At 48.7% G+C, this 27345-nt stretch overlaps 1 protein-coding gene across 1 annotated transcript in view; it reads right to left on the bottom strand.

Moving 5' to 3' along the window:
• r (carbamoyl-phosphate synthetase 2, aspartate transcarbamylase, and dihydroorotase rudimentary) overlaps positions 1–27345 on the bottom strand; it is a 96211-nt gene that overhangs the window by 34199 nt on the left and 34667 nt on the right. Inside the window, exons 15-26 of the mRNA XM_089553111.1 lie at positions 25547–25684; positions 24615–24782; positions 23087–23169; positions 18271–18520; positions 16746–16844; positions 15880–15981; positions 15106–15228; positions 11828–12010; positions 10765–10983; positions 7200–7367; positions 5702–5884; positions 196–300 (exon numbers count right to left, since the gene is read on the bottom strand). Coding sequence (XP_089409237.1) covers positions 196–300; positions 5702–5884; positions 7200–7367; positions 10765–10983; positions 11828–12010; positions 15106–15228; positions 15880–15981; positions 16746–16844; positions 18271–18520; positions 23087–23169; positions 24615–24782; positions 25547–25684 — 1821 coding nt within the window. The remainder of the gene's footprint in view (positions 1–195; positions 301–5701; positions 5885–7199; positions 7368–10764; positions 10984–11827; positions 12011–15105; positions 15229–15879; positions 15982–16745; positions 16845–18270; positions 18521–23086; positions 23170–24614; positions 24783–25546; positions 25685–27345) is intronic.

The raw sequence follows: 27345 nt of genomic DNA, 5'->3' as shown, positions 1-27345 counted from the left end.
AGAAAACTTTTCTGAACTTTCAGGTGCCGTCACCATAAGCTCAAGTTATATACTGGTTGTTCGGAATAGAATTTGCCAATTTTCTGCCCTCAACTTAGTGCCACTGCTCACACTGTAATTACTCACACAGAACTGGCACTCAGATCTGGTGGTTGCCAGACAGAATTACAGCCTTCACAAACAATCTGGCCTCACCTTAATTCCATGCTCCATGTAGAAATCAGAGGTGCCAAGGCTGCCATAGAGCTTGAAGCCCATCTTTTCCAGGGTCCGGACACTGGGCAAGAACTCTGCCTTGTGCTGCGTGAAAAAGAAAGGTCGAGTCAGTAAAAGCCCATCAACCCTCACCACCAGAACTGCGACAGCATTCATGCATAATTAATATTTTGCAGCTGATGCCTGTAGAGTAGAATCCCAATGATGCGACTGTCACGAGGTTGCGAAAAATCTTCCTATGATCCAAAACAAACAATACCTATAATAGGAAGCACAGGAAATACCATAAAAACCCGCGTATAATACAAACCCGAATATAATACGAGGTGAAGTTTCAGAGACGCGAAATGGGAAAAAAAAGCTTTAGCCGCGTATAATACGAGTGACGCAAGCTCATAGAAGAAAATTATTCAAATCGCATCCCGCACTTCAATCACTTTCTTCTTCAGTAGTGCTTTCTTCGGACATTTCTTTGTCCCACAAATCATCCCAAATGTAGTCATCTTCCGTGCCATCGAGGGCGTTCGAGATGCCGCACTTCTTAAGCCCACTTCGGCCACCCGGTTGGCGTCACTGCAGGCTCACCTGAGCGCATCCACTCTGCGCAGCACCACTTGACTGCGTCCTTGAACGGTTTGTTTACACAACCATCAAGCGGCCGCGAAAGCTTCGTCGCGTTCTGCTGCACGTGAAAAGGGCTTTTTTCTGTCGTGGCCATCCACGAATGCTTCCTTCGACGACACCAAACTGCCTCCCGGTCGCACCGTTGCCGATGTTCTCCGCAGCTAAAATCACTTTTCGCTTGAAAGCAGCCGAGTACCGTTTTCAAGACCCTGACATTGTGCTCTCCAAAACAATATCCACTTCACGAAGCGTGCCTTGCATGCGAGCACGTGCGTAGTCAAAAGGCACACGGCACACCGCGACCCCCCGGCGCACCAAACGGATCAACAAACAACGTCGTGACGTCGTTTGTCGAGAGTAACGAAGTCAAGCCGTAGCCACGCACCAATAGCAAAGCCACGTCGCAAAAGCCGTAGCCACGTCGCAAAAACAGAACTAAAACTTCGAGCAACTTCGAAAATTTTTGTTCGGATCCGCAAATAGTATGAAGCGGAAATTTAGGACTCTAATTATAGAAAAGAAACCTCGTATTATACGTGGGTTTTTACGGTACGTTCATGGAGTTCCAGCATAATGCAATCTGTGATCCACCGCCATGACTGGCTTCCACAAGCACACCTACCACTGTGCAGCTGCTCTCGGACGTCAGCAGCTCACTGCAATGGAATGCATACTGCGCTATGCCAAAACTCTAAATTCACAGCTTTGCGTCAACGCGTACTGTCACTGTGTATACCGTGCGACTGGCAGCTACTGCATCAGATTAGCAGGCAGCGCTTAGTGCATAGCAAGGTGGTTGCTGCTTGTGAATTCGTAACCTCCGCAATGGTGAGGGAATGTGTTCAAAACACCCAAATTTCTGCACACTGTACATAATGCACTCCAGCCAGGAAATTTCACAAATTCGTATTAACCTTGATTATATCATTGAGATTCCATTGTGTTCATGGGCGTCCGGAGGGGGGGGCAAGGGGGGGCGGCTGCACCCCCCTGGAGAATCACTCACTCGAACCGTGAGTGATGGCCGCATGCCAGGGGCGGTGGTGCGCTCAGCCAAAAGGGTAAAAGCAGCCCCTCTTCCACGCTTTGGGTCACATCTGCGAAACGCCGCGTACGGGCGCGCGTCGTTCCGCCGTTTTCAAACCACGCCATCGTTAGCTCTGCTGAAGGGCGACCTGCTGCAGAAATACAGCGGCACCGGCGAGCATGTGTTTCGAGCAGTCTTGAGATGGGTGTCTGTTTCTTTGATCTCTAGAGAGATAGCGACAGGGAGGCAGACAGTGCACAGGGCATCTTGTTTTCGCCTTCGTCGCTCGCTACAATCAGGATACGTTCGTACGCCGGCCACCGATGAATTCTTCAGGAGGGAAGGACAAATCAGCCGTGTCCACCCCCGCTTTGTCGGGCTGCGCAGGGGCAAGCGGGCGATTAGCTGGCGCCGCCGCCGCTCGCTGTCTCCTCCGATCCACGGGAGAGCGCAGTTCGGTAGAAGCGCCGCTTTCAGAATCTTCGGCAAAGGGGATTATCTGCTTTTGTTCACGGCGACGCAGTCTCCAGAGGCGCCCCCACACCAGCGTTCCTTGCGTCTTCTCCGAAAACCAGCGCCTTTGGTCAAAGCAGCCCGATGGTGCCTGCCTGGCTCGCCTGTCACCTCTGGCTGGGCCTCAAATCACAACAGCGCCCATGTACTGTGCGATGTCAGTGCATGGTAAAGAGACCCAGGTGGTCGACATTATCCGGAACTCTGTACTACTCCGTCCCTAATAGCCTGAGTCGTTTTGGGGCTCTGAACCCCATAAAAACACAAACAAATTTTCCGACCGGAGTGGCGAGTGTCCCTTCCCCTCGGAAGTCGCGCGGCGTTCCTTTCACCCCCAAAGTAAGCCCTTGCACGTGTGCGCGCCTCTGTGTTTGTGCTTCGGTGTTTTTAGAGTTATACTGTATAACTCTAGGTGTTTTTAGTGGCCGGTTGTCAACGATGCTGAGAACAACCAAGACAGCGGACGAGAAAACGACGAGCGGCGAGCAGTGTGTGTGCGGTTGCTCGACTGTGCGGGTGCGCGAGCAAGATGGAGCGAGGAGATGGAGCTGCGAGCGCGCCTTTATCTTGTAAATAAGTTTTCGTTCTATATATAGTCACCTTTTGTTTTCAACGTACGCGTTCAACCGTTTTTCCAATCAATGTGTATGATGAGTGTGCACCGAGAGCGTGTAATGAAGCACAGAAATGAATTTATCAGCCGTGTAATCACGCAATTCGCCCAGAAAAATCCGAGGCGCCTACAGTTGCTGTTCAAGGAAGATTGACTGAGTGACTGTAGTTGCGCGTTTGTGAACATATTGTGCTGTGTGCTGGTCATCAATCCGGGTGAGTCGAGAACCCGTATGCAGCAAGACTGAGCACTCTTTTCCACGAAGTAATAGTATCTTTTTGCATTTTGTACTGATTTTTAAATGTTTCTTCGTTCATAAACTCCAATGTATCTCTCCTAGCCACGCTTTAATGTTGGTGATCCACCAGGAAAGAATTTTCAGTTGTGTTTCCTGCGTTGTCCTGTGTACTTCTCCTTGTGAATGCGTCCTTTTCGCTGGTTTTCTACGTACGTGCTTTAATTTGCTGTTTGTAATTTTTTTCATGTGTGTATTTCACTTATTTTTAGTTATATATAAATAAATAAATAAATTTAATCCGCAAATAGTGCCTTTTTGCTACGAACATACCTCCCCCCCCCCCCCCCCCCCCCACTCCGGCGCCAACAACAAATGGGGCCCCCCCCCTGCAAAAAATTCTGCGGACGCCCTTGATTGTGTTACACATCCACATATGCATCTGTACTCACCAAATATGCTATTTCAAACCCTAATCCTAGTCCTGTGGTGCCACACAGATGAATTCGGTTTGGTTTGGTTTATGGGGTTTAACGTCCCAAAGCGACTCAAGGCTATGAGGGATGCCGTAGTGAAGGGCTCTCGAAATTTCGACCCCCTGGGGTTCTTCAACGTGCACTGACGTCGCACAGTACACGGGCCTCTTGAATTTCGCCTCCATCAAAATGCAACCAATGTGGCTAGGATCGGACCAATGTCTTTTGGGTCAGCAGCCGAGCACCACAGCCACTGAGCCACCGTGGCGGCCCGATGAATTCGATGGCAGTAAGCAATGCCAATAATCCTTTGATGCCTTTGCAGCAAGTCTTTCACACCCCCAGATTCTGTGTTCCATCATCCATATTCCAAAGAGGGAGAGAATATTTTGTTTAAAATGGCACTACCATATTTACTCGCACGATCATCGCACTCACGTAATTGTCACACCCATGAATTTTGTCTTCAAAATTCTATTTTTTTTACCGTATTTACTCGCATAATAGGCACACTTTTTTTCCAGAAAATCCGGCTCAAAGTTCGGGGTGCGCCTATTACGCGGGGTAAAATTTCCGGAAATTTTTCGACTCGCAAAATTGAACACACCGCGTAAACGCACTCGTGTACGGGCCGCACCCCGTTTTCGCGAAGAAAATGTTAAAAAAAAAAGAAAAGGTCCGTGTAAGGGCCGCACCGAAACTTTCGGAATGCACGCGCCGAGGCCTCCGCGATCGGCTCCGGCTGCGCAGCGCGCAACGGGCGCTTGATCGCGGAGGCCACACACGTGCACAGGAGCTTCCAGACGCCGCCCAAGGCCAAGCTCATCATCATCATCATCGTTTTCCTCCGCCGCGAGTTTTCGCTATCTATATCGCCATCAGAGCATCTCCAGCTCGTTTTTTTTTTGTTGTTGTTGTTGCTGTCAAGTGCCGGGATTTGCGGTAGCGCGATAGTTATCGTGGTTTATGGCTTTGCCGCGGAGCGTTGATGTTTTAGCTCGACGGGCAAGCACCTTAACAGCTACACGGCTGGGAGTTTGCTCTCGAACGCGGCAAGCGTGCAGCAGGTCGGAAAATACGACGTGCTGAGAAGTGCGGCAGTTGCGACTGCGGCGTCCCTAAATTTTCGTACGCGACTCCAAGCGCCGAGGTTTTCGCCGGCCTAAGTCGGGAACGTTTCCGGCTGGAGATGAAGCTTTCCAAACAGACGTTTAAAGTGAGCATCCCTGAAAACTGTGTGCGGCTGTTCTACGCGATGTCGTTGTACGTGCAGTGGGTCCGCAGCAGCTGCGACGGCAGCAGCACTAGTAGGGACTAGTAGTCAGTTCAGCAAAAACTTTGTTAAAATAAAGATTGGGAAGCGGGGGGTGGCGAGGCGTCGGCTTGCAATCGTGTAAATACAGTATTGATCACAGTGCCAAGTTCGGGGTGCGCCTATTGTGCGCGGAAATAAAAAAATCTGATTTTTCGTGCCCTAACTAGGAGTGCGCCTATTACGCGAGTAAATACGGTATTCCTCGAATAATGACTACACCCCAGCCTTGCCGCTGAGATTTGTCGTGTGCCAAGTCTAGCTGACAGATGTCACGTGCAGATGACCATCTTGCTCTGTCAGCTGCCATTTTTATTTTGATGTCCCACACTGTTACAGAGGCAGCCGCCTGTTGGTTGACCTGCAGTCATCCCGCAGCAAACACATTCTGACGCATTTACAAGAGTCTTGATAAAAATGAGTGTTTGCCATTTTACAAAAATAGGAAGTGTGCTTTGTGGTCTGACCGGCAACTTGTTTGCGTTTTCAGTGCTCAAAAATTTTTTGCAGAAAATTTACCCCGCCTAATGATCGCACCCCTAAATTTGCGTCCCACACTGTAGCTCCCAACTATTGCCACGATGTGCTAGTCTCGCACCTTATAGCTCCTGAATACCGCCACAAAGAACACATGCTATTCTCTTACACTGTAGCTCCCGACTAGTGCTATGGCATAGCCTCGCACCTTGTAGCTCCCGATGGAGAGGAATATCTTCTTCTCGGGAATGCAGAAGCCCGTGCTCAGCAGCGCCTTCAGGTACGCCTCGTAGCGGTTCTCCCCAAAGCAGGCCACCTCTCCCGTCGAGGCCATCTCCACTCCGAGCCGGATGTCGGCACCCGCCAGCCGCGAGTACGAGAACTGGGGCACCTGCAATTCCAACCACACAAAAGGAACAGCCTCAGGAATCATGCAGAACACAGGCATGAGCACGAGAAGCCCAGAAGTGGCAAGCCGGAGTGAATTACAAGTTGCTCATCCACCTATGACACAACAAAATCAAAACTGCATTAACCTCTTTGATCATCCTGTCAACCTACATGTACTATCGGGGACAAAAGTGGTATACTCCATGCGGCGGGAGCCAGAGCAACGAAAAACTGCGGCATTTTGGCGAGCTAAAGCACGAAACATTGAAACAAGCCAAGCGACATGCCTGCTGATAATAAAGGTCACGCACTGGCAGTCTCGATCCCAGATGCCGCCTGTAGATGGCATTGCAACGCAGTTTTCCGTTGCACCGGCTCCTGCCGCGTGGAGTATACCACTTTTGTCCCCGATAGTACATAAATTGTTTTGTGCCAGCTGGGTTATAATATGCATGGAATGGCTGGAGCCTACATTTCAAATCTTTTATGACAAGCTGCCTAGAACCATCAGGAGGATTAGCTCATCTTAATTTGCGAAAAGGACAAGAAAAGAGAAAGAGAAAGACAAACACAGGTCCTTTGTGCATACTGAGATGAATGTGATGTCAGAATACAACCAAAAGTTAACTCTTTAAGCCTTTAAGAGAAATGACCCCTCCCCTGACACCTGCTGCCACCAACACTACTGCTAACGGCTATGGTAAGAGCCAAGCGATGTAAGCGACCACTAATCATGGCCTTGGTAAACAAAGTGATTCATTCTCCCAGAGGCACAAATCGCGGGAGGACACTAGGGATAAACTGAGGTTGGCCTGTAATAATTTTCTAGCTTTTATAATCTAGAAAAGGTTAACAAGTGAAATACAAGCATTGTTATCACCAGTTGCTTTCACAAGAGATCTGTGGTGCATCAATACAGCTTTTTCGTTTGCAGATCTTAGAGGCACAGCCATTCGCTCCCAAACAGTGACTGCAGCGCCCTTCTCTCTCTTGGCATCATGAGTAACCAAACGGAGGAATAAAAAAATGTTCAGTTTTAAATTCAATTTTCTCAATAATAAATGTTCCTTTTGCTGCCGGACAAGCAAAAACACATTAAGAAAGGGCCACAGAGTACATTTTTACTAAGAACAAAAGTTGAATGGAGTTTTTCTCTGTGTTCTTTTAAAACGGTAACCGTCTGGTAACATCATGGTAACATCCCATCTGGCTTCAGTATGGTGGAGCTTATGAAGGTGCGCTGCAGAGATGAGTTCAAGCATTTCAAAAGTTCGACAGGCACTGCCTCTGAAAAGAAAAAGAAAGGACTTCCAGACCTTGACGCCGACCCTGGCACCCTTGAAGGTGATCTCTTGGGGCTCGACCGGCAGTCCGAGGATGACTTGGGTGGCCAGAGCAACAAAGTCACAGTTCAGTGTCTTGGAGACGAAAGGGAAGGAGCGGGACACACGCAGGTTGCACTCAATCACCTTCAACTGGTTATCCTGCGCACAGAAAAGACCCAGACGCTTGTACGCCATCTCGTCTACCGCTTCATCTGTCCATAACGCTCGCACAGCTGGCACCTTGAACGTAGTGTGAGGACCTATATGCACAGGCGTGGCAACACATACACGAGAGTTAATAGTAACAATACATAAAGACTTGTAGACGGGACTGCAAACATTTTATCAGATATGTGCGAATTTGTCACCTGGTGGTGACCACACGATCAGACTGACAGACGGAGAATCTGGCAGCAAACTGGTTACCAGGGCAATCTCGTGCCAACAAAGTGACGAAAACGATTTGGCATCAGCGATAGCAAGCAATGCACTTAGAAGTCACTGGAATGACAATCTCCGCTGCTCTTTTCAACAAACATTTCAGATCAAGCACTTAAGATATTGAACACAATTTCAAACACTGTATACAAACACTGTACAAACTGATACCGTATTTACTCGCATAATAGGCGCACCACTAGTTTGGTTGCGAAAAATCATTTTTTTATTTCCGCGCATAATAGGCGCACCCCGAACTTGGCGCTGTGATCAATACTGTATTTACACGATTGCAAGCCGACGTCTCGCCGCCCCCCGCCCCCCAATCTTTATTTTAACAAAGTTTTTGCTGAACTTACTACTAGTCCTCACTAGTGCTGCTGCCGTCGCAGCTGCTACGGACCCACAGCACGTACAGCGACATCGTGTAGAACAGCCGCACACAGTTTTCAGGGATGCTCACTTTAAATGTTTGTTTGGAAAGCTTTATCTCCAGCCGGAAACGTTCCCGACTTAGGCCCGCGAAAACCTCGGCGCCTGGAGTCGCGTACGAAAATTTAGGCACGCCACAGTCGCAACTGCCCCACTACTCCGCCACGTCAAATTTCCGACCTGCCGCACGCTTGCCGTGTTCGAGAGCAAACTCCCAGCTGTGTAGCTATTGAGGTGTTTGCCCGTCGAGCTAAAACAGCAACGCTCGGCGGCAAAGCCGCAAACCACGATGAACTAACGCGCTACTGCAGATCCCGGCACTTGACAGCAACAAAAAAGAGTGGAGCTGGTGATGCTGATGGCGATATAGATAGTGAAAGCTCGCCGAGCTCGCGGCGAGGAAAACGATGATGATGATAAGCTTGGCCTTGGGCGCCCTCCGTGGGCGGCGTCTGGAAGCTCCTGTGCGCGTGAGTGGCCTCCGCGATCAAGCGCCGTTGCGCGCAACCGGAGCTGATCGCAGAGGCCTCGGCGCGTGCATTTCGAAGGCTATTCCCGCATGGGTCGTGGAAAGTTTCGGTGCGGCCCCTACACGGATTTTTTAACAGAATATTTTCTTTGGGAAAACGGGGTGCGGCCCGTACACGAGTGCGTTTATGCGGTATGTTCAATTTTGCGAGTCGAAATATTTCCGGAAATTTTACCCCGCGTAATAGGCGCACCCCGAACTTTGAGCCGGATTTTCTGGAAAAAAAGTACGCCTATTATGCGAGTAAATACGGTATGTGCACTTACAATTGCGCTAGAGAAATAAGGTCGTAGTTTGCGTTAGAGCTGTGCACAGGCTCGGGCCGGCCCGAAAGCCCGTACCCGGCCCGGCCTGCGGGCCGGGCTCGGGCCTTTCGGAAGTCTATTCACCCGGGCCCGGGCCGGGCTCGGGCCACGGTATATTTGTCTCGGACGAGCCGGCCTGGCTTCGCGATCGCGATTGCTCCTGCGTGGCTCCAGCCGTCCTATACTGTTGCAAGGTTCGAAACTAATCTGCAGGAGCGCCGCACTTGCCTCAAGCCGCCATCAATGGACGATTTGTTGTTTTTACATAATAACTTGGAATGATAACTCTTTACATGCGCCGTGTTTGCATATACAGTAGAACCCCATTCATACGTTTTTCACCGGACCGGGAAAAAAAAAACATAACAGCCGGGAAAACGCAACAGTGAGGAAAGCACCGAAAATTAATGAGAACAGTGCAGCTTTGACTTCAAACAATTTATTTCCGCAAATTGACCCTAGGACTTTAAAAATCGAGAATGGTGGATTGCAGTTTCTTTCGCTCGCTGGAAAGAACTACGCGTTTCTCAATAGCAAAGGCCGCATTGCTGTCAGCGTCGCTTTGCGGTGCGGCCACACCGCACGCAGCAGTGCTGTGCAGTTCACGCGCTCACTGCAGTCCACGCTGAAGCGACGTTGCGCACAGCGTCAAGCACTGAAATGTTCGTAGGGTGCTCACCGCGCTGCTCCGCGTAGGCCGCCCTGACTGCCTGTCGACTGCATTTAGTACGTCCAGCTTTTCCTCAAGGGAAAGCGCCTTCCGCTTGCGCAACGCTATCACGCCATCAAAGCACGATAAAGATGTTGTTGCGACTGAGAGAAGGATGAAAAGGAAATTGCACGGGCCTGCCGACCGGCTCCAGCTGAGCCACCACCGCTGTCACTTGCAGATAGAGGAGAGTTAAAAGATAAAAAAAAAAGAGTGAAAGAAAAGAAACGACGCGCGGCGTCGCAACAACTGCGTCCGCTGAAGCGGAGGCTGGCTGAGAAAAACAGATAAGTGACCGCAGCCGCGCGCCTCCTCGTCACCACCTCCCATGATAAAGATCGCGGCATTCGGCGTTTGCGAGGCAGATAGTCATCTAGTGGCGGCCTCTCCAACTCGCGTGCGGCTTCTTGCAGCCAGTTCCGTAGCCAAGCCTGGCCAAGACTCGTCAAAAATCAAAATGCCGGTTGGCGCGCATTGGCGGGTTCGGGGAGCCCGGTTGCGACGTATCATGCGGGATCGTTTCCTCGGCTACGACGTAACAGCGGGGTTCCCAATACATTGGATCCTATGGAAGCTATGCCGGGACCCGAAGAAAACGACGTAACAGCCGGGAAAACGCAGCAGTGAGGAACGTAACAGCGGGGTTCTACTGTACTCACTAATTTTCATCTAGACCATGAGAGCCGAGCATTTTGAAAACATTGAAATAAACTGATTTTCCTTAAATTACCTCTTTCTGTTTCAACGTCACTTCAATTTCAGTTTTGCAGATCGGGCCGGGCCCGGGCCGGGCCTTAACTCGGGCCGGGCCCGGGCGGGCTTAGGTTTCTTCAGTGTCGGGCCGGGCCGGGCCTCCGTCAGTACTGTAGGGCTCGGGCCGGGCGCGGGCTGAAATTTGCGGCCCGTGCACAGCTCTAGTTTGCGTGACAAAGCAATAAGCTAAGTAAACTACGTGACAAAGCGATAAGCAGCGATAAGCAAAGCTAAGAACATGAAAAAACAAACAAAGCTTTGTAGCAGTATTTAGAATTTCAATTAATAGGTCACATGATCTATCAGTCACGCAAGTGATGACAATAGGTGATGTGACCTCACTATGAGGTGACATATCGTGTGAATGAACACTACAAAACACAGGCCAACCTTGGCGATGAGCTGCATGTTGTACGGCCCACTGACTATGAGCGCCTCGCCTATGGCCTGGCAAATGGCGCGGATCTTGGCGAGCGTCTCATGGTTCAGATCCTGGGGCGGAGTCACCAGGGTGGCATCCCCCGAGTGCACGCCAGCATTCTCGACGTGCTCGGAGACTGCCATCGCCACCAGGGTGCCATCCTTGGCCACGGCATCCACATCGATTTCCTGCAACGCACCGTTTTGCTCACGACCACACAATGTCAGGCTTGTTTCACGAGTTAGGAAATTTCCTCGAGAGTCCAAGGCGATTTATGCATCGACACCACACTTGGGCAGTTTTGGTAGCTAAATTGGATAGGAAGGTGTCCGAATCATTGATTTCAATAGCTGCTGCAGACAGTGGAAAAGATAAATAGCCAGAACTTCTGTGCTGTATACTCAACTAAAGGAACTGGGTGGCAAATTTCTCCATCATCACGTTTGCTACACTGGCCCAACAAATTTTTTTTTCCTATTTCCCGAACTCGGTTATTTTTCAGAATGAAATTTGACAATGGGACGTCATTCATGGAAGTGTGGTCTTGAGCATGAAAAATCAGACTTTAAAGAAAAAAAAAACTTGGAATCTCTCTCAGCTATGAGTACTACATTGAATGAACAAACATTGAGAAATGAAAACTGCAAGACATAAGCTTTTGTACCGAACATATGAATGTTGGTTTTGGTTTTGGTTTTATGGGGTTTAACGTCCCAAAGCGACTAAGGCTATGAGAGACGCCGTAGTGGAGGGCTCCGGAAATTTCGACCACCTGGGGTTCTTTAACGTGCACTGACATCGCACAGTACACGGGCCTCGAATTTCTCCTCCAAAGAAATTCAGCCGCCGCGACCGGGATCGAACCCGCGTCTTTCGGGCCAGCAGCCGAGCACCATAGCCACTGAGCCACCGCGGCGGCGAACATATGAATGTGTCCCGCGATTAGTGATGCACAATAAGGCATAGGTTTCACTTACAAATGAAACTTCAAAGCAGAAGCCTTTTTCAATTTTCATATCTGATTAGGCTTACCTTAGCTTCGCAGATGAACTTTGAGATGACCACGGGGTGCTCCTTAGAGATAGCACTGGCTTCGTTGAGATAGCCCTCAAGGTCACGGTGGGAGTAGGCTACGTTCATGGCTGCACCACTCAGCACATAGCTTGGGCGCACCAGACAGGGGTAGCCGACCTCCTCACAAAACGATTTGATGTTCTGCACAAAGCAGACAATGAAGCAGTCTTGAGAAAATGTTAAAGAAGCTTTTCAGCAGATTACAGCAGACACCCACGCTCTAGCCTTGCTCTTGTGCGCTCAAAGAGGGGAAGGAAAAAAAGAGGTCAATAACAGAAAACAACAAGGATAGAGAAATACCGTATTTACTCGCATAATAGGCGCACTCGCATAATAGGCGTACCCCCAATTCGGTCACGAAAAATCAATTTTTTTATTTCCGCGCATAATAGGCGCACCCCGAACTTGGCACTGTGATCAGTACTGTATTTACACGATTGCAAGCCGACGCCTCCCCACCCCCACAATCTTTATTTTAACAAAGTTTTTGCTGAACTGACTACTAGTCCTCACTGGTGCTGCTGCCGTCGCAGATGCTGCGGACCCACAGCACGTACAACGACATCGCGTGGAACAGCCGCACTCAGTTTTCAGGGATGCTCACTTTAAACATCTGTTTGGAAAGCTTCATCAGCCGAAAACCACGGCGATAGGAGTCGCATACGAAAATTTAGGCACGCCGCAGTCCCAACTGCCGCACTTCTCATCCACATCGAATTTCCGGCCTACCGCACGCTTGCCGTGTTCGAGATCTAACTACCAGCTGTGTAACTATTAGGGTGCTTGTCCGTCGTGCTATAATAGCAACGCTCGGCGGCAGCGCAAGAAAGCCACATCTGCGATGAACTAACACGCTACGACAAAAACCGACCCTTTGACAGCCATAAAAAAACTGGAGCTGGTGATGCTGATGTCGATAAGGATAACGAAAGCTCGCGGCGGACGAAAAAGTTGATGATGATGATAAGCTTGACCTTGGGCGCTATCCGTGGGCGGCACCTGGAAGCTCCTGTGCGCGTGCACGGCCGCCTTGATGATCACGCGCGCGCCTCGGCTCCTCCGCGACCAAGCGCGCGTTGCTCGCAGCCGGAGCTGATCGCGGAGGCCATGGCGCGTGCATTTCGAAGGCTATTCCCGCATGGATCGTGGAAAGTTTGGGTGCGGCCCTTACAGGGATTTTTTTAAATTATTTCCTTCGGGAAAACAGGATGCGGCCCGTTCACGGGTGCGTTTATGCGGTATGTTCGATTTTGCGAGTCGAAAAATTTCCGGAAATTTTACCCCGCGTAATAGGCGCACCCCGAACTTTGAGCCGGATTTTTCGGAAAAAAAGTGCGCCTATTATGCGAGTAAATACGGTACTACATTTACTCTAATGTAACGCAAGTTTTTATTTTAACCGAAAATAGAAGTTAAAAGTCACCCCTCATAATGACACCGCCATTCGTCATCATCGTTCTCGTGGAAACACGACAGCGCGGAATGCGCGCGAGCTCGCCTTGAGAAAAGAAAGAAGCTGAAGTGTGGGGGCAAGCGAATGCTCCGCTTTTGGGCTGGTACCGACGTACGCTGCAGTCGCCTACTTTGACGTACCTAACCGTCCCAACCGTACTGAACCACGTGTGACAATATTATAATCGAATATTACACACACAAAAGCATACTATGCCGAATTTACTCGCACACTAGTTGATGCATCACGCAGGCCGGCCCCAATTTTGGGGAAAAGATAACAGATAAAGCAATGACCGTCCAATGCAAGCTCTGAGCTACAAATACTGATCAATACATATCGGAGCAGTGGCTAAGCAGTCGGAAAACTCTTAACCGGAGATGCCATGTCTCGGCATGCTGCCAATTTCGCCAGATGAGCCACCAGTGCTCCCGTCAAAACATGAACGCACGGCGCCATTACTGGCACTCAGCCTTGCGCTGCCAAGGTCTACGCTGCGAATGGCACAGATGCCAGTGGCACAAAACTGAGGAAGAGCTGACACCTGGAAATGAGTTTTAACAAACCAGGTACTGTGCCTGCTTCGTGCACACCTGCCAAAAGTGTACCGGAAAAGGGGGACTGGCCAGTGTGGGTCCTTGCAGAACCCACAAAAGCAGTTTGCGGAACCTCTGGGTTCCACGGAACCCAGTTTGAGAACCCGATACAACCAACGACCAAAAATTCAGACCCTGATTTTTCGAACATGCTTGACAATTCTGACTTTTTTCGTGGCACCACAACATTGCCCATAGAGCCAATGTATAAGAACGCCGAAAATTTCGGACGCACTGCACCTGACGCCTCAATTTTTTTGGACCTCGTTCGCATTCGCCGCCAATGCTCAAGCCGCCATATATGCGTACAGCAGAATCTCGTTAATTAAAACTTCAAGCGGGACTGAAAATTTCATCAACCAAACGAAATTCGAGCTAAAAGGAGCCTTGTAAATGGTGGGCTGATAGTATTCTCCACAAGTCAGCACATTGAGCCTGCGTGGTTTCGCATTCGTACCGTTCCCGAATGTCGTAAGCAGCACAAACTTAAACACTAGTCACAGTTCATGGAACTATCTATCCAGAGTATTTCATCCAACTACGGGAAGAGGTAGCAGTGAAATGCGTGGGAGGCGTACGGCTTCACGGAGATGGCAAGCGCAGAAGGAAGTGGTGGTGCATTTCAAGCGAAGTCAGCGTACATACGCAAAATGCACTGTAGCCTCAAATTTTCTATCGTAAAACCATCAACAACTGCCACATCGATGACAGGCAAGATGCATATCATTATACACAAGCCACTGCAGAGTGCATATTGCTGGTTACAGTGCCGATTTTGGTTCTAGTCGCTAGGCCTAATAGCAAATGCCAGCGCCGACGGAGCGCTTTTTTCAGCCGTTTGTATTGTTTCACCAAGCACCTTCGCCTTCTTGTTGTTCGAGACCCTTCATACTGTGGGCACAGCACAGTTCCCACAGCAGCAGGTTCGCTTTTGTGTCTAGATTTTGTCTCAGCCTTTGCATTCATTGGCGATGTGCCAAAGGCAGTACAGACACCGTAGGCAGAGCTCGAGAAAGCGGTGAAATTATCAGTGAAATTTGATTTTTCCGATTCCCTGATTTATAGGACATGTTCACATACTCTTTGCGTAATTTGTGCACCCCTCTTTTTGAAGTCTTAATTAAAAGAAAAAGGTGCGCAAATTACGCGAGTAAATATGGTACTTGTGCAAGTGAATGCAACCCCACCTCCAGATTGCTGAGCTCTTTCCATCGTGGCTGGGAGATGCCGATGGAGTCCAGCATGCGTGAGAACTTGAACCGGTTCTCCGCACAGTCGATGGACTCTGGAGATGTGCCCATAATGCGAGCCTGGAGGAGAGAAAGCAGAGGATGAATTAAAGAAACAATTCCCAGAGCTCACCCAGTCACATTTCAGACACAATGAGTTTCTCCACTGGACTTACCAGTGCTTTCCATCACAATTAAGGCAAGCAGTGGAAGCTGTATAGCTTTCCTTGTAGCCGTATGGCCGTGCTTAGGTAGATGTTAATGAGTAATTTGCTCCCTTATTACATATCTACATCACCCTGGGGGATTCCCCTAAACATTTGACCAACACTGTTCTCACTTCCGAGTTATTGATCAAATTGTTCTCGCCCTAACACATGCTAGCCGCCATGGTTAGCTCAGTTGGTAGAGCGACTGCTCTGATCAAGCGTTGGTCCTGGGTTTGAACCCCGGAGCAGGACGAATTTTTCTTTAACTATGAAGTTTATGTGGAAGCTATATAGATTTCCTCTGTAGATGTATGGCTGTGCTTGGGCGGATGCCAATGAGTAATTTGCTCCTCTATTACAAGGTCTTTAAAGCTTTTACGAATTTTAGTTCTATGCGCGCTGTACATGTGGGTAGCGGCCTTACATAGGACTTTTCACTTCCATCATGTACCAATGACATAAACTGCAGCAGTCCAGCCGCTCTACAACTAGCAAAAGTGGAAAAACATTTTGTGCCGCCCACCTTCTGCCTGTGCAGGTCCATGGCAATGTTGTTGGGCAGCTGGCCACCCATGTTGAGAATGATGCCCTCCGGTTGCTCCAGGCTGTAGATGTCCATCACCGTCTACACAAGCACGAGAAAGAAAAGTGCAGTCAGGCATTAGCACAAACTGCACAACGGCTTGCACCGTTTTTCATCTGAAAAACATGATATGAATTTCAACATGCCAATTCAACCTCAGTTAATTCGGGAGTGCAGATGATTCGAACTGCCAGAGCGTTCCCACGCAATGCCCATTTAAGTCCGCATCATCGAATGGCGACGCTAGAAGTCTCGCACCGGTTCATTTGAACGGCCTCCCTACAAAAGGCTGCGTCCAGGTATGACTGGCATGGCAAGCAATCATCAAAACAGCCCTACTCAAACCTGAACTGCATGCTGCAGAGCTGCCTACACATCTCCGAGGTGCGTGCAATGGCAGGCGTGACAAGAAACGGAAGACCACACCTCCGAGAATAGTCTGACCATTTAGTTTCGGTTTCTCTTCTTTGAGTGTCGCGTGAACCCCTGTGCCAGCCAACTGAGCCCAGCTGCACACTGTTTCAGATGGTGATTGACTCAGCTGTGTGTTTCCCTCCCGTCCATCCACGTGGTTCCTCTCACTCGCTACCGAATAGTCGTAAATTCTCGAACATCCATTTCTCAAACTGCATATGAACTGAATAACAAACATACAGCAAAACCTTGTTATATCAGACTTCAAGGGATTTATTAATTAATGCTATTATTATTAATTTATAATTAATGCTAGCACATTAATAAGTTCAGGATAAGATTATAACAAAAAGTATTACAAATTCAAACCACTCTTGGTAATGACGACTCACCTCGAAGCTGATCTCATCAAAATAAAGGCGGTCGCACATGTCGTAGTCTGTGCTCACTGTCTCGGGATTGCAGTTGACCATGATGGTCGCTTTGCCCAGCTGAAAGCACATGACAACAGGAATCAAAATTAATGACATGCATGCCCCCAACAGATTTTTACCTTTCGAATTTTCATGGCCAGGAGGCAGTTCACAACAATAAGAAAATACTACATCAACGCTATTACAAAAGCTCAGTCCCCATGCCAGGGCACCTTGAAGCCTTACTAACAACCCTTGTTGTCATTGAGGGAGCTGCTATGCAAATATACTAACATGCCACTTTTCACCCCGTACAGCTTAGAACACTGCATTAACAGCTCTTTTTGGGCTAGTCGGTGCATATTTTAACTGGTGAAAAAATAGCCCCAAACCATGCAGACCACAAGAAAGAACAAAGATGGGACACAGGCGCGACACATAGCGTGTATGTGGTTTGGTTTGGTTTATTGGGGTTTAACGTCCCGAAGCAACTTAGGCTATGAGGGACGCCGTAGTGGAGGGCTCCGGAAATTTCGACCACCTGGGGTTCTTTAACGTGCACTGACATCGGACGGTACACGGGCCTCTAGAATTTCGCCTCCAAAGAAATTCAGCCGCCGCGGCCGGGATCGAACCCGCGTCTTTCGGGTCAGCAGCCGAGCACCATAGCCACTGAGCCACCGCGGCGGGGCTACATAGTGCATATGTCCTCTTCGTTCTTTCTTGTGCTTTGCATGGTTTGGCGCTACTTTTTTACTAATTCAAGCTTAGAACAGAACAATGATTTGGCTGAGGCTATGCTTCAACAACCAACCTCTACAGAGAAGCATTCCCGAATTTTGATTCCCTCTCATCTCCTCCCCACGCAAAAAATTTTGAGAAAGGATCCTGGAATTCGGGGTAGTCGCCCTGCCAACTAAGCTAACCAGGACAGCCAAGCAGGTGGCAGGGCAAGGCTGAATTGATGAACAACTCGAAGCGGGAAGGAATGACTCAAATGCGATGCATTTAGAGGAGTCCCTTAAGGTGGTGTAGTTACTCATTAACATGACCCGAACAGGCAGTTGTCCCGGACTGCCTCATGGCGGTGGCTCAGTCTAGGGCACTTTGAAACTAAGCCGGAGGACCCAGGTTCAATCGCGGCTGTGGCCACCTTGTTTCGACGGAGGCGAAATGCACAAGGCACACATGTGCTGTGCTGTGCAGACGCATGTAGGAACCCCAGGTGGTCTAAATCAACCCACAATCCTCCGCTACGGCATCCCTTGTAGCCTATGCATCGCTTTGGCGTGTTAAACTACACAATTTACGACAATTCTGGTTGCCCCGGGTTCAAGCCCTGGACGTTTCAGAGAAAGCTCTGCAGCTTCCCTTTCTAACCACATGGCTCCATTCAGGTGGATACGAATGAGTAATTGGTGAGTAAGGTGGATACGAATGAGCAAGGCAACACACTACGAAGCTGAAGCTGCCTCGCTCTCCCGGCAGAGGCCCTAGCACCAACCTTGCGCAGCTCCTGGACGCAGCTGACTGCGCACCAGTCGAACTCCACCGAGCTGCCGATGCGGTAGACGCCAGAGCCCAGCACCATGATAGCGCTGCGCGGCTCGAACTGGAGGTCGTCCCCACCGGCGTTGTAGGTCAGGTACAGGTAGTTGGTCGCTGCAGGCCACTCGGCGGCCACCGTGTCCACCTGCTTCACCCGGGGCACAATGCCGAGCTCCTGGCGTGTCTTGCGCACCACCAATTCCGTGCTGGGTGGTTAAAGCAGAACAAGAAAAAAAAAAGCAATGAAAAGCTGAGACACTGTTCTCCAAGCATGGCTGTGACAACTACGAAGTGACATGGGGTGTTGCACAAAAAACAGCATTAGTACCCCCATGTAGGAAAAACAGCGTCAGTGACTGCTTGAGGCCTTGCAGTTGGAGCGGCCACCTAAGTCACGGTGACCTTATGGCATCATCACAATCTGCCCATCAGATTGTGAGCAAACTGGCCATCGTGGCAGCTGATAGATAAATTAATGAATGGTTGCAAGAGGTTGCCCGGGAAGAGCAGCCTCTCTCCCTGCAACCTCTTCCCTGTTCGGAAAGAGAAACCTGCGTCTCACAAGCCCCACCGGTGGCAGCACCCACCATCGCAGCTGGGCAGTGGCGCATCGCTTAACCGCTGCACCACTGCACCAGGGGTGGCAAGAGGACTCCCAGCAATCTATGAATGTAAAGCAGAGGGTGACCAGTTCTGAATATACTATTGCGTCACACCCTTCAGGCAAAGCTCAAGTGTCCCCTCCAGTTTTCTGCATTTTCTGAATCCACGCACTGTTCTCAGATCAATCCAATGCACTCGCACGAAGAGACCATGAATGACTGATATTGATTTTCATTACGGATATGTACCACATCTCTGGCTGCAAAGGAAATGCAAACAGTGAAAACTGGTTGCACAAAGAACATTACTTTGTAACTGTCTCGAATATTAATATAGGCAGCTCCAATCAAAAACAAACTTTTCAGGAAAATACAGCTAACAAAAGAAACAGATACATTTCTCACAAATTTTATTTCAGCCAATGTCAGCATAAATTCATTAGTTAAACTTCGATGCAATGAACTTCAATGTAACGAAATTCTCGATGTACAGTAAAAGCTCGTTAATTCGACACTGACGGGACCGCGAAAAATTGTCGAATTATCCGAATGTCGAATTATCGAATGAACAACAAAAAACAATGTTTGCCGCAACAGGACGTATACCTTTAGTTGGCAAGGAAATCTAATCACCGTCCGCTTTTTCGAGAGAATTTGAGCGACTACGATAGCTCTAACAGCTGCCAGGTGCTCCGCGGCACACGCGCCGTCATGGATTTGTTCACAGAAGTCCTCCTGCACGGACAAGGCTTCTGCGGCTTCTTTCACCGTGCACTTCGGCATTTGGTGCAACTGCTCACAATCGTAAATCGTCGTCGTTGTCAGCGCCTGTCACTTCAATTATTTCATCCTCGGTCAGCTGACAGGACACGAAGGCGAGGCGGCGTGCAGGCCCTGCGCGCTACCCACCGGAAAGCAGCGCGGGGAGGAGGTGAAGGGAGGGACACACGTCTTATCTTTCCTCTGATCTTTTAACTCTCCTCTTATCTGCACGGGGACTGTGGAGGGGTGTCTTATCTTTTCTCTATCTTTTTCTCTGATCTTTTAACTCTCCTCTATCTGCACATGGCAGCGGTGGTGGCTGAGCCAGTAGGCAATCCCTTGCGATTTCCTTTCACCCTTCTCTCAGTCGCAACAAAACAGCAACAACAAGTAGCGCAGTAAACACGCTGACAAAGCGCGCATTTACCAAAAAAGGCGCCGTAAATAACCGTGATAGCGACTGCTGCGACACAACAAAGCACACACAAAAAAAAAAAGACGCCAGCCGCTTCGGCCGCCGCTAACTCGCTTCCTCGGATGGATGGACGGATGGATGGATGATATGACCATAGGGATGGCCTATCAGCCGTACAGTAGCGCCGCTCATGGCAGTGTTTTTTTCTTTTTGCTCTCGGCACACCGGCTTGGCGGGCTGCGGAGTGAAGTCGAATTAACCGACGCACGGCAGAATTTGTTCGAATTAACGAGAGTTTCGCCCCATAGACTCCTATGTATAATTGTAGGGACCTCGCGCGCGCGTCGAATTATCCGATTTGCCGAATTAACGGGGGTCGAATTAACGAGCTTTCACTGTAACTAAGTATTAGAGTTTTCATGACTTTCCATCCACAGGACATGCATTTCTAGCTTAAACATAACAAAGGAGATTTCGCCGCATTTTCAATGCAATGAAGTTTCACTGGTGGCTGAGAAATGAAATTGAGGAAAAATTGTACCACGGGCGCGAGTGGTTGAGCGGAGCACGAGCTGATGCGCACATCTGAGTGGTTATGTAATATGAGTGCCACCCAGCTTTTACAGAGTGCATAGGTAGATGCAAATAAGAGACGATCATAGTGGCGAGCGTGCCGCCGGCTGTGCCATCTGGGGTACTACGGGCGAGGCTGGCACAAGCGTCTGCGCAGCCCTTGCAGCCTCCCAGGCCAGCCCGTGGCTCTCGCTACCCCACCCAATATCAGTGTCGAATGCGAAATGTTGCCTCTGCTCAAAGGCACCGCGCAGTGTTTTACAGATGCCAAAGCTTCGTAAAAGGACTCAAAAGGTCAGTGTGGTTGACACATCCGTCAGCTGTGCAGCCTGTTGCGTGCTTCACCCTTGACAACCTCGCTTTTCATTCAGATGGAGCAGCGTGCCTGCAACACCGACTTTCTATAGGCCCATGTGCGTGCATAGCATCTATTTATTTCGCCCGATATGGTGCCCAGCGAACGCGAAAACAATTTCTGGGTCTGGCCATTCACCCTTGCACATTCCTGGCTCCACTTCTGCCTCAGCGTTGCAGTGGCAATGCCTAAAATGTCTGCATTGCAAGCAGACACAAATGCCTGCATCACATGCAAATAAAACGCAGCTTCGCACGCAGACAATACGAGCAAATATGCGATGAGCGACAGGAAACTCTGTTTCGATGGCGCTTTCTTCAACGGTGCCTTGTACTAGCGGTGTCGACGCTTCTCTTATCTTTTTTTTTTCTTTTGCCGGGCACTGAAAGAATATAGGAGGCACTGTTTTTACGCATCAATATCGCCCGCTTAGACTACTACAGTTGTGATATCTATAGTCCTCACGAGCATCTGCGGTCTCCTGTCAGCAAGGCTCCAATCTAGACTTGAGCCAAAATGGAAGCATCGGCTGCAAAGACACGCCGAGTTTGCTACGACGTCGGATTGAAAAAAAAAAAAAAAAAGGTGACCTTGAGTGCACAGGCAACGGCCTCACGTGTTCGGTGTTCCTGACACTTATGTGCGCAATTAGTGGAAGCAAGGGGACAGGATTTTCGCAAGCACGTTGACCTGGAAGGACTTCAGCGGGCCGATAATGGGTTAGTTTCCAGAAATCGAAGAAGAGCTTGCATATTTCATGCAACAACAGCGAGCAGACTACAGAAGTTAGGGCTATGCAGCCGCGAGGGCAGAAAGGCCTAACACAGACTGTGTTCAAAGCCAGCAGGTGCTTGACTACGAACTTGGTGAAAAGGCGTGGATTTTCGCTTCAGAGGCAAACAGGCACATGCCGGAAAGGTGACTGAGGCATTGACATTTACTTCACCCTGACATCAAAACGGTTGCAATAGAGGTGCTAGCTACAAGTGAGAAGATTAATTTCTTGCCGAAGCATAAAAATCTGGTGCACATTACAATCGAAGGTGCACTGTTTTTTTCTGACCATGAAAAACGGGTGTGCATAACAATCGAGGGCGTGATAAAATTGAGTCAATACGGTAATCCAGATTGCTATGTTCCTTCATTACCGTAAAAACCGGAATATCAGTCGAACTTTTTTTCAAAAAACCATAGCAGAAAGTCGACCTCTGTCTTATATACCGGTCATTAGCGGAGAAACTACGGAAGTCTTGCAACAATGGGCGGCTGAAGTCAACAGCCTCCATTACCATTGCCATCAGCAGCAGCACGGTACGGCAACGTTGTGGCACCACCAATTTGCTTTTCCGTTGTCACAAAGTTATTCTGGTTTGTGGCTGAGTGTTGTCGGTGTGGAAACCTCTTTCCGCAGAGATGGTGCGCAAGTCTTTTAGAAAATGCAGCATAAGCAATGCGCTAGACGGCACAGGGGATGATGCTCTATGGGACGTGGGCAGCGACAAGCAATTGTCATCCGACTCGAGTTCGGACAACTCTGATGACGCTTGCACACTTCGTGACCTTCTCTGCACTGTACACCCAGCCAATTCTTTAACAGTATCGCGCGACCATTGCCTCACGTGTTAGTCAGCACCCTATCATGGAGCGGCGAAAGAAGCGAGAGTAAGCGCATGTGTACACATGTGCGTACCTCATATGTTTCGCTGCTCAGCGCCGTTAATAAGGCGCTGGCAAGCAAGCTGGTCGATGGTCGCGCGATAGTGTTAAAGAATTGGCCGGGTGCTCATAGGAGCAGCATCTAAATGAAAATAAATACTGTCACCAATGTGCAACCGGTTGAGTCACATCTGTTTCAAGGTAAGGGTGTCTTTCGGTACTTTTGCCGTTGAAAAATATATACTATAGTATATATATTTTTTCATTTTTAGAATTGGTTAGTAGGGGGGCCGACCTATATTCCGGTCCAACCTACATTCCGGTTTTTATGGTAGCCGTTGTAGCAAGGTCGCACATATATGTTATGCACGCTAGTAAAAAAGAAAAGAAAGGGGCAATGAGTACTCACCTGCCGACGCACTGGGCAATTTGCTTGTCTGAGAAGCCGAGCTGCTTGGCTCGCAGGAGGACATCGTGCGTCAGCAGGGCAGGCTGCATGTCAGGTGCTCAAGTTAGGCCCAACACCGTTACTGACACCTTTTGCAAACACACACAGTGCCTGCAAACACCAACTGTCCAATGAGTATTAACGAGTGGCCTAAAATGACACCATTTATTCGTGAAAGGGGAAAAAAAATAAAGTAGAACAGCACTGCTTGCAAAAAATATAGTCAAACTTCCATATAACGAACATGGATATTACGAATTATTTGCTATATCGAACTCTTTGTAAAAATTTTTGACTAATTCATGCAATTTCTACTTTATATATTGAACACGGTTGGCCACGAAACGGGTATATCGAACTCCCTGGCGCCAAACTGTGCCTGTTCGGATGGCAGGCGTTAGGCTTCGCCGCACTGCACAAGTGACTGGTGGTGATGCGGCACGCGTTCGCACCAAGGTTTGCACTTTCATCTCGCACTCGCCAACAGCGACGTGTAGGGTTGCAGTCCAGCAGTCAGCACACGTTCACGCCTCTGGCATTTGTCGACAGCGCCATCGAAGCAGCACCGGTGGTTGTAAGCATGCAGTAACAATCCTGCGCTCATGTCAGCTGTTGCGGAGGTGGTGAAAACGGCGGCGGCTTTCGCTCTGACGTACCGCTTTCCACGCGACACGGCTGTGATGCGGAAAGCCACAGTAGCCGGCGCTTAACCTGCGCTTGCGGTGCTGTGCGGGGGAGCCAAGCTAACTGGCGCTCGGTTTTTTGCGGTCTTCGGAATAGCCGCGAGCTTCTTCGAAATGCCACCAAAACCTGGGAAAACATCTATCCGCTTCTCTTGTAAGGATCGCCAGAATTGCTGTCCTTTCAATGACTAAATTGCGCCGTTATTGCGCGCGTTTTGGACAAAATTTTATATTATGAATTTCGGCTATAGCAAATTGTTTGAAGATTTTTTACTAGTTCACTATAACGAGGTTTCACTGTATTTCCTTCATCAATATCTGTTGTTAAAATAAATAAAATGCGAGCATCATATGCAGCATTAAAACAGTAGTGCATCTCTAAAGTTACTGTCTGACCATTACATCCAGACATCCACCTTCACTGGCATTTTTAATGCACAAAGACAAACATCCAAATCAACTGCTTGGCATTCCATCAATTGCTTGGCAACATGCCAAGCAATTGATGGAATCTCTAGAGGCTGTGTAAATATCCTACAGCTTGCAATCTTTTACTGATGGCAGAGATCTCGAGAGGCTACATACAAATCAGGCCATTAGTATAATTGGGCTAAACAAATGTCTTCAAGTTCACATCAAAATGAGCAAAACCAGCATTGACAGCACACCTGTTCTCCGCAGACCGCGACACCAGTATCTGCTACATTCAATGAGAGCTAAACTGTACTGCAACAATGCCACCTTCCATTAAAGAGAGGTTACAACAGCTAGGAGTCTTGCATCCAGATCAAGTCGGGAGCACTTGCCTTGCTGTGGAGGCCCTCCAGAAAAGTGTGGTAGTCAATGATGTTGATGATCTTGCTGAGGAACCAGGGGTCGATCTGGGTGAGCTCGTTGAGCTGCTTCACCGTGTACCCAGCCTTGATGGCTGCTGCCAGATGGAACATGCGCTTGTCCGTGGGGCACGAGAGTTCCTGACAACAAGCGGAAACTTCACTACCTGGCGATGCCAGAAGGTGCTGCCACTTCAGTGCAAACAGGGCAACAAGGTGCACAAGAAATGCATGAATCCTTAAATACTACAGAATAGTGGGGGCACAGTTAGCGAGGCAGGAGGTTCCTGGCATTCCAAGCCCTATTCCAGGCAGTTTTTATGAGCTCACAGTCTCACTGCACTGCACGACACCTCCAGTCAAATGCATCTGCTGTGAATGAAACTGAATCCATGACCTTGGGCACAGTAGGTGAACTTCACATTCACTAAATTATTGAAGTTGTTCACACAGCAGCTTTAGGCTCTTCTTAGACCTTGACCCTTTAACCACCAATCGCAAGCTATAGTAGTCATGAGAGAATGAACCAATATTAACCAATATCACGAATGACGAATCACGCACGTTCAGCCCAATGACGCGTGACCCCCACTGCCAATGACGAGTTACGGTCAGCAATTGTTAAGGTCAGCAATCGTTACAGTTGCAATTTTTAACACCACGGAGCGGTAGTTGTCCATGAAACATGTTTTGCACCTTCAGCACGTGTTTTCAGGCTGACAAAAGTCATTTTCGCCAAAAATCGGCAATCGATTTCGTGCTTTTCGTACGTTTTTCAGTAATTAATTTGCAAGGTAAAAGGGTAAAGTCAGTCAATACAGACTACAAGGAAAAAAAAAAAAACGGAACCTCACAAAGGTTAAAGTCCCCCAATGAGCCCAGATGATGGGAACAAAGCAACATACCCGATCGCTGAAAGACTTGAGGTAGGGGTCCAAGCCAGAGACGTGCTCCTCCACCATCCTGATTGCCTTCTGGAAGGCCTCCTCAAATGATCGCCCTATGGACATGACTTCGCCGACACTCTTCATAGAACTGCCGATCTGTTTTGAAAGTGAGCCACATAAAGGACAAAAACAGTTAGGAAGGCATAAAAAGGACAAGCATACACTCGGTTACTTTAAATACCATCCTGCAAATGAGTCTGCTCTAACTCTTTCAACCCAAGAACTATCTATTCCACTATTATGTCACAGTCTGTACAGCTCCTCCAAAAGCCCTCCCCTAGTAGTTGTCGGCACCGCGAATCGGAAAATATCTTACGCCAACCGTTTGCCGCAGAATGTTCCTGGATGGTGTCATACGATTCAGCGCTTCACGCAGCATAAACTTACTGGTTAAGTTAGAGTCTAGAATGCCGCAGGGATTCGATCCGAGGGGGGGGGGGGGGGGCCCTACATGCATGGTTCAATGTCCATCAAGACAAGTGAGCCAGTCAATGCATCATTTCCTTTCCTCAAAAAACCAATTTTGAATTTGTTTGGCCATCACAATCCTGCACAATCCAACACAATACTGCGCTCTTTGTAGGCCATCTCGTACGTAAACAATGGAGAACCAATAGCCAAGCCTATCCAAGCCAGTTCGTCGGAATCACTCCCGCCATGGTGCCCCGCGACTCAGTTTAAATCCAAGATGGCACCTTTCACGGCGACAGGGCACGGATTGATTGTGACAGCAGTGCCCGCTCGCATCTATATTAGGGCACAAACATGAGCTTTCGGGTTAAAAATTGATCTCCATGGTATTGCTGGCGTATGTTTTAGTCCAAAAAATCAAACTTTTGGACTTCACAGAGTCTGAAATATTGGCCGTGAAAATGTACAGGTTCCTATGAGAGGCATGATGGCTCCTCAGCAAAGTTTGAAATATCGCGCAAGTCCGAACTATTGGAGTCCGAAATATTGATTGCCTGCTGTAGGTATTGGTGAAAAACATGAAATGCCATTTTAGCAGGAAACAGAATCGTGTTGATGGCCAAGGCTTCAAATATTCGCATTCATCCTTCAGTTCCATTTATTCTTACTAACTGTTACCAACGGGCAACATTCAGGCAATGAGAGAATGCATGCATGAGGAGAGAATGAGAAGAGAGCCTCTGCGCATCAGCTCGCACCTTACAAGTGAGACCAAGCTGTAAGGAAGAGGAACAGAGAAAAGCCACTGGTTACAACCACAAACAGGAAAAGCCCTCCACATCGCCACTCGTACACCACCACAGTGCACACCCTTCTTAGAGAGCATCAAGAAAGTTTCCAGCATTACTGCAAAGTTTTGATGCCTGATGCATTAGTACCCAAAATCGACATAAAGAATCCTTTTCTTTTAATTTATAGTCGGGTGCTCTAATGGCTGTATACATGCAGAGCGACAGTCACACACACACCACATTAAAAAAAAAAAAGTCAAAAGACGGAACACAGCGAAGAGACTAGGCACGCCCACACCACATGTTCATACCAAGGCGTATGCATGCTTTACACCCAAATATACGCATTCCTGACCCTGAAGTAAATTTAAACTGGAAATTGCTTCAAGAAGACCAGAGTAACATGCAGCTGCAGCATGTAAAAGATTTTAAAAATGTGCATGATTTCTACCAGCCCAATAAGAACAGGTCACAAGAGCCATTTCGACTGCCCCTTTTTATTACTCTCCCCTCTCCATAATCGAATAAACCTGAATTGGGACCGGGAACTTGTTG

Source organism: Amblyomma mixtum, chromosome 7 (assembly GCF_055824585.1).
Source record: "Amblyomma mixtum isolate Tamu chromosome 7, ASM5582458v1, whole genome shotgun sequence".
In the NCBI taxonomy this organism is placed as follows: Eukaryota; Metazoa; Arthropoda; class Arachnida; order Ixodida; family Ixodidae; genus Amblyomma; species Amblyomma mixtum.
This window is presented reverse-complemented; position numbering and strand designations above follow the sequence as displayed.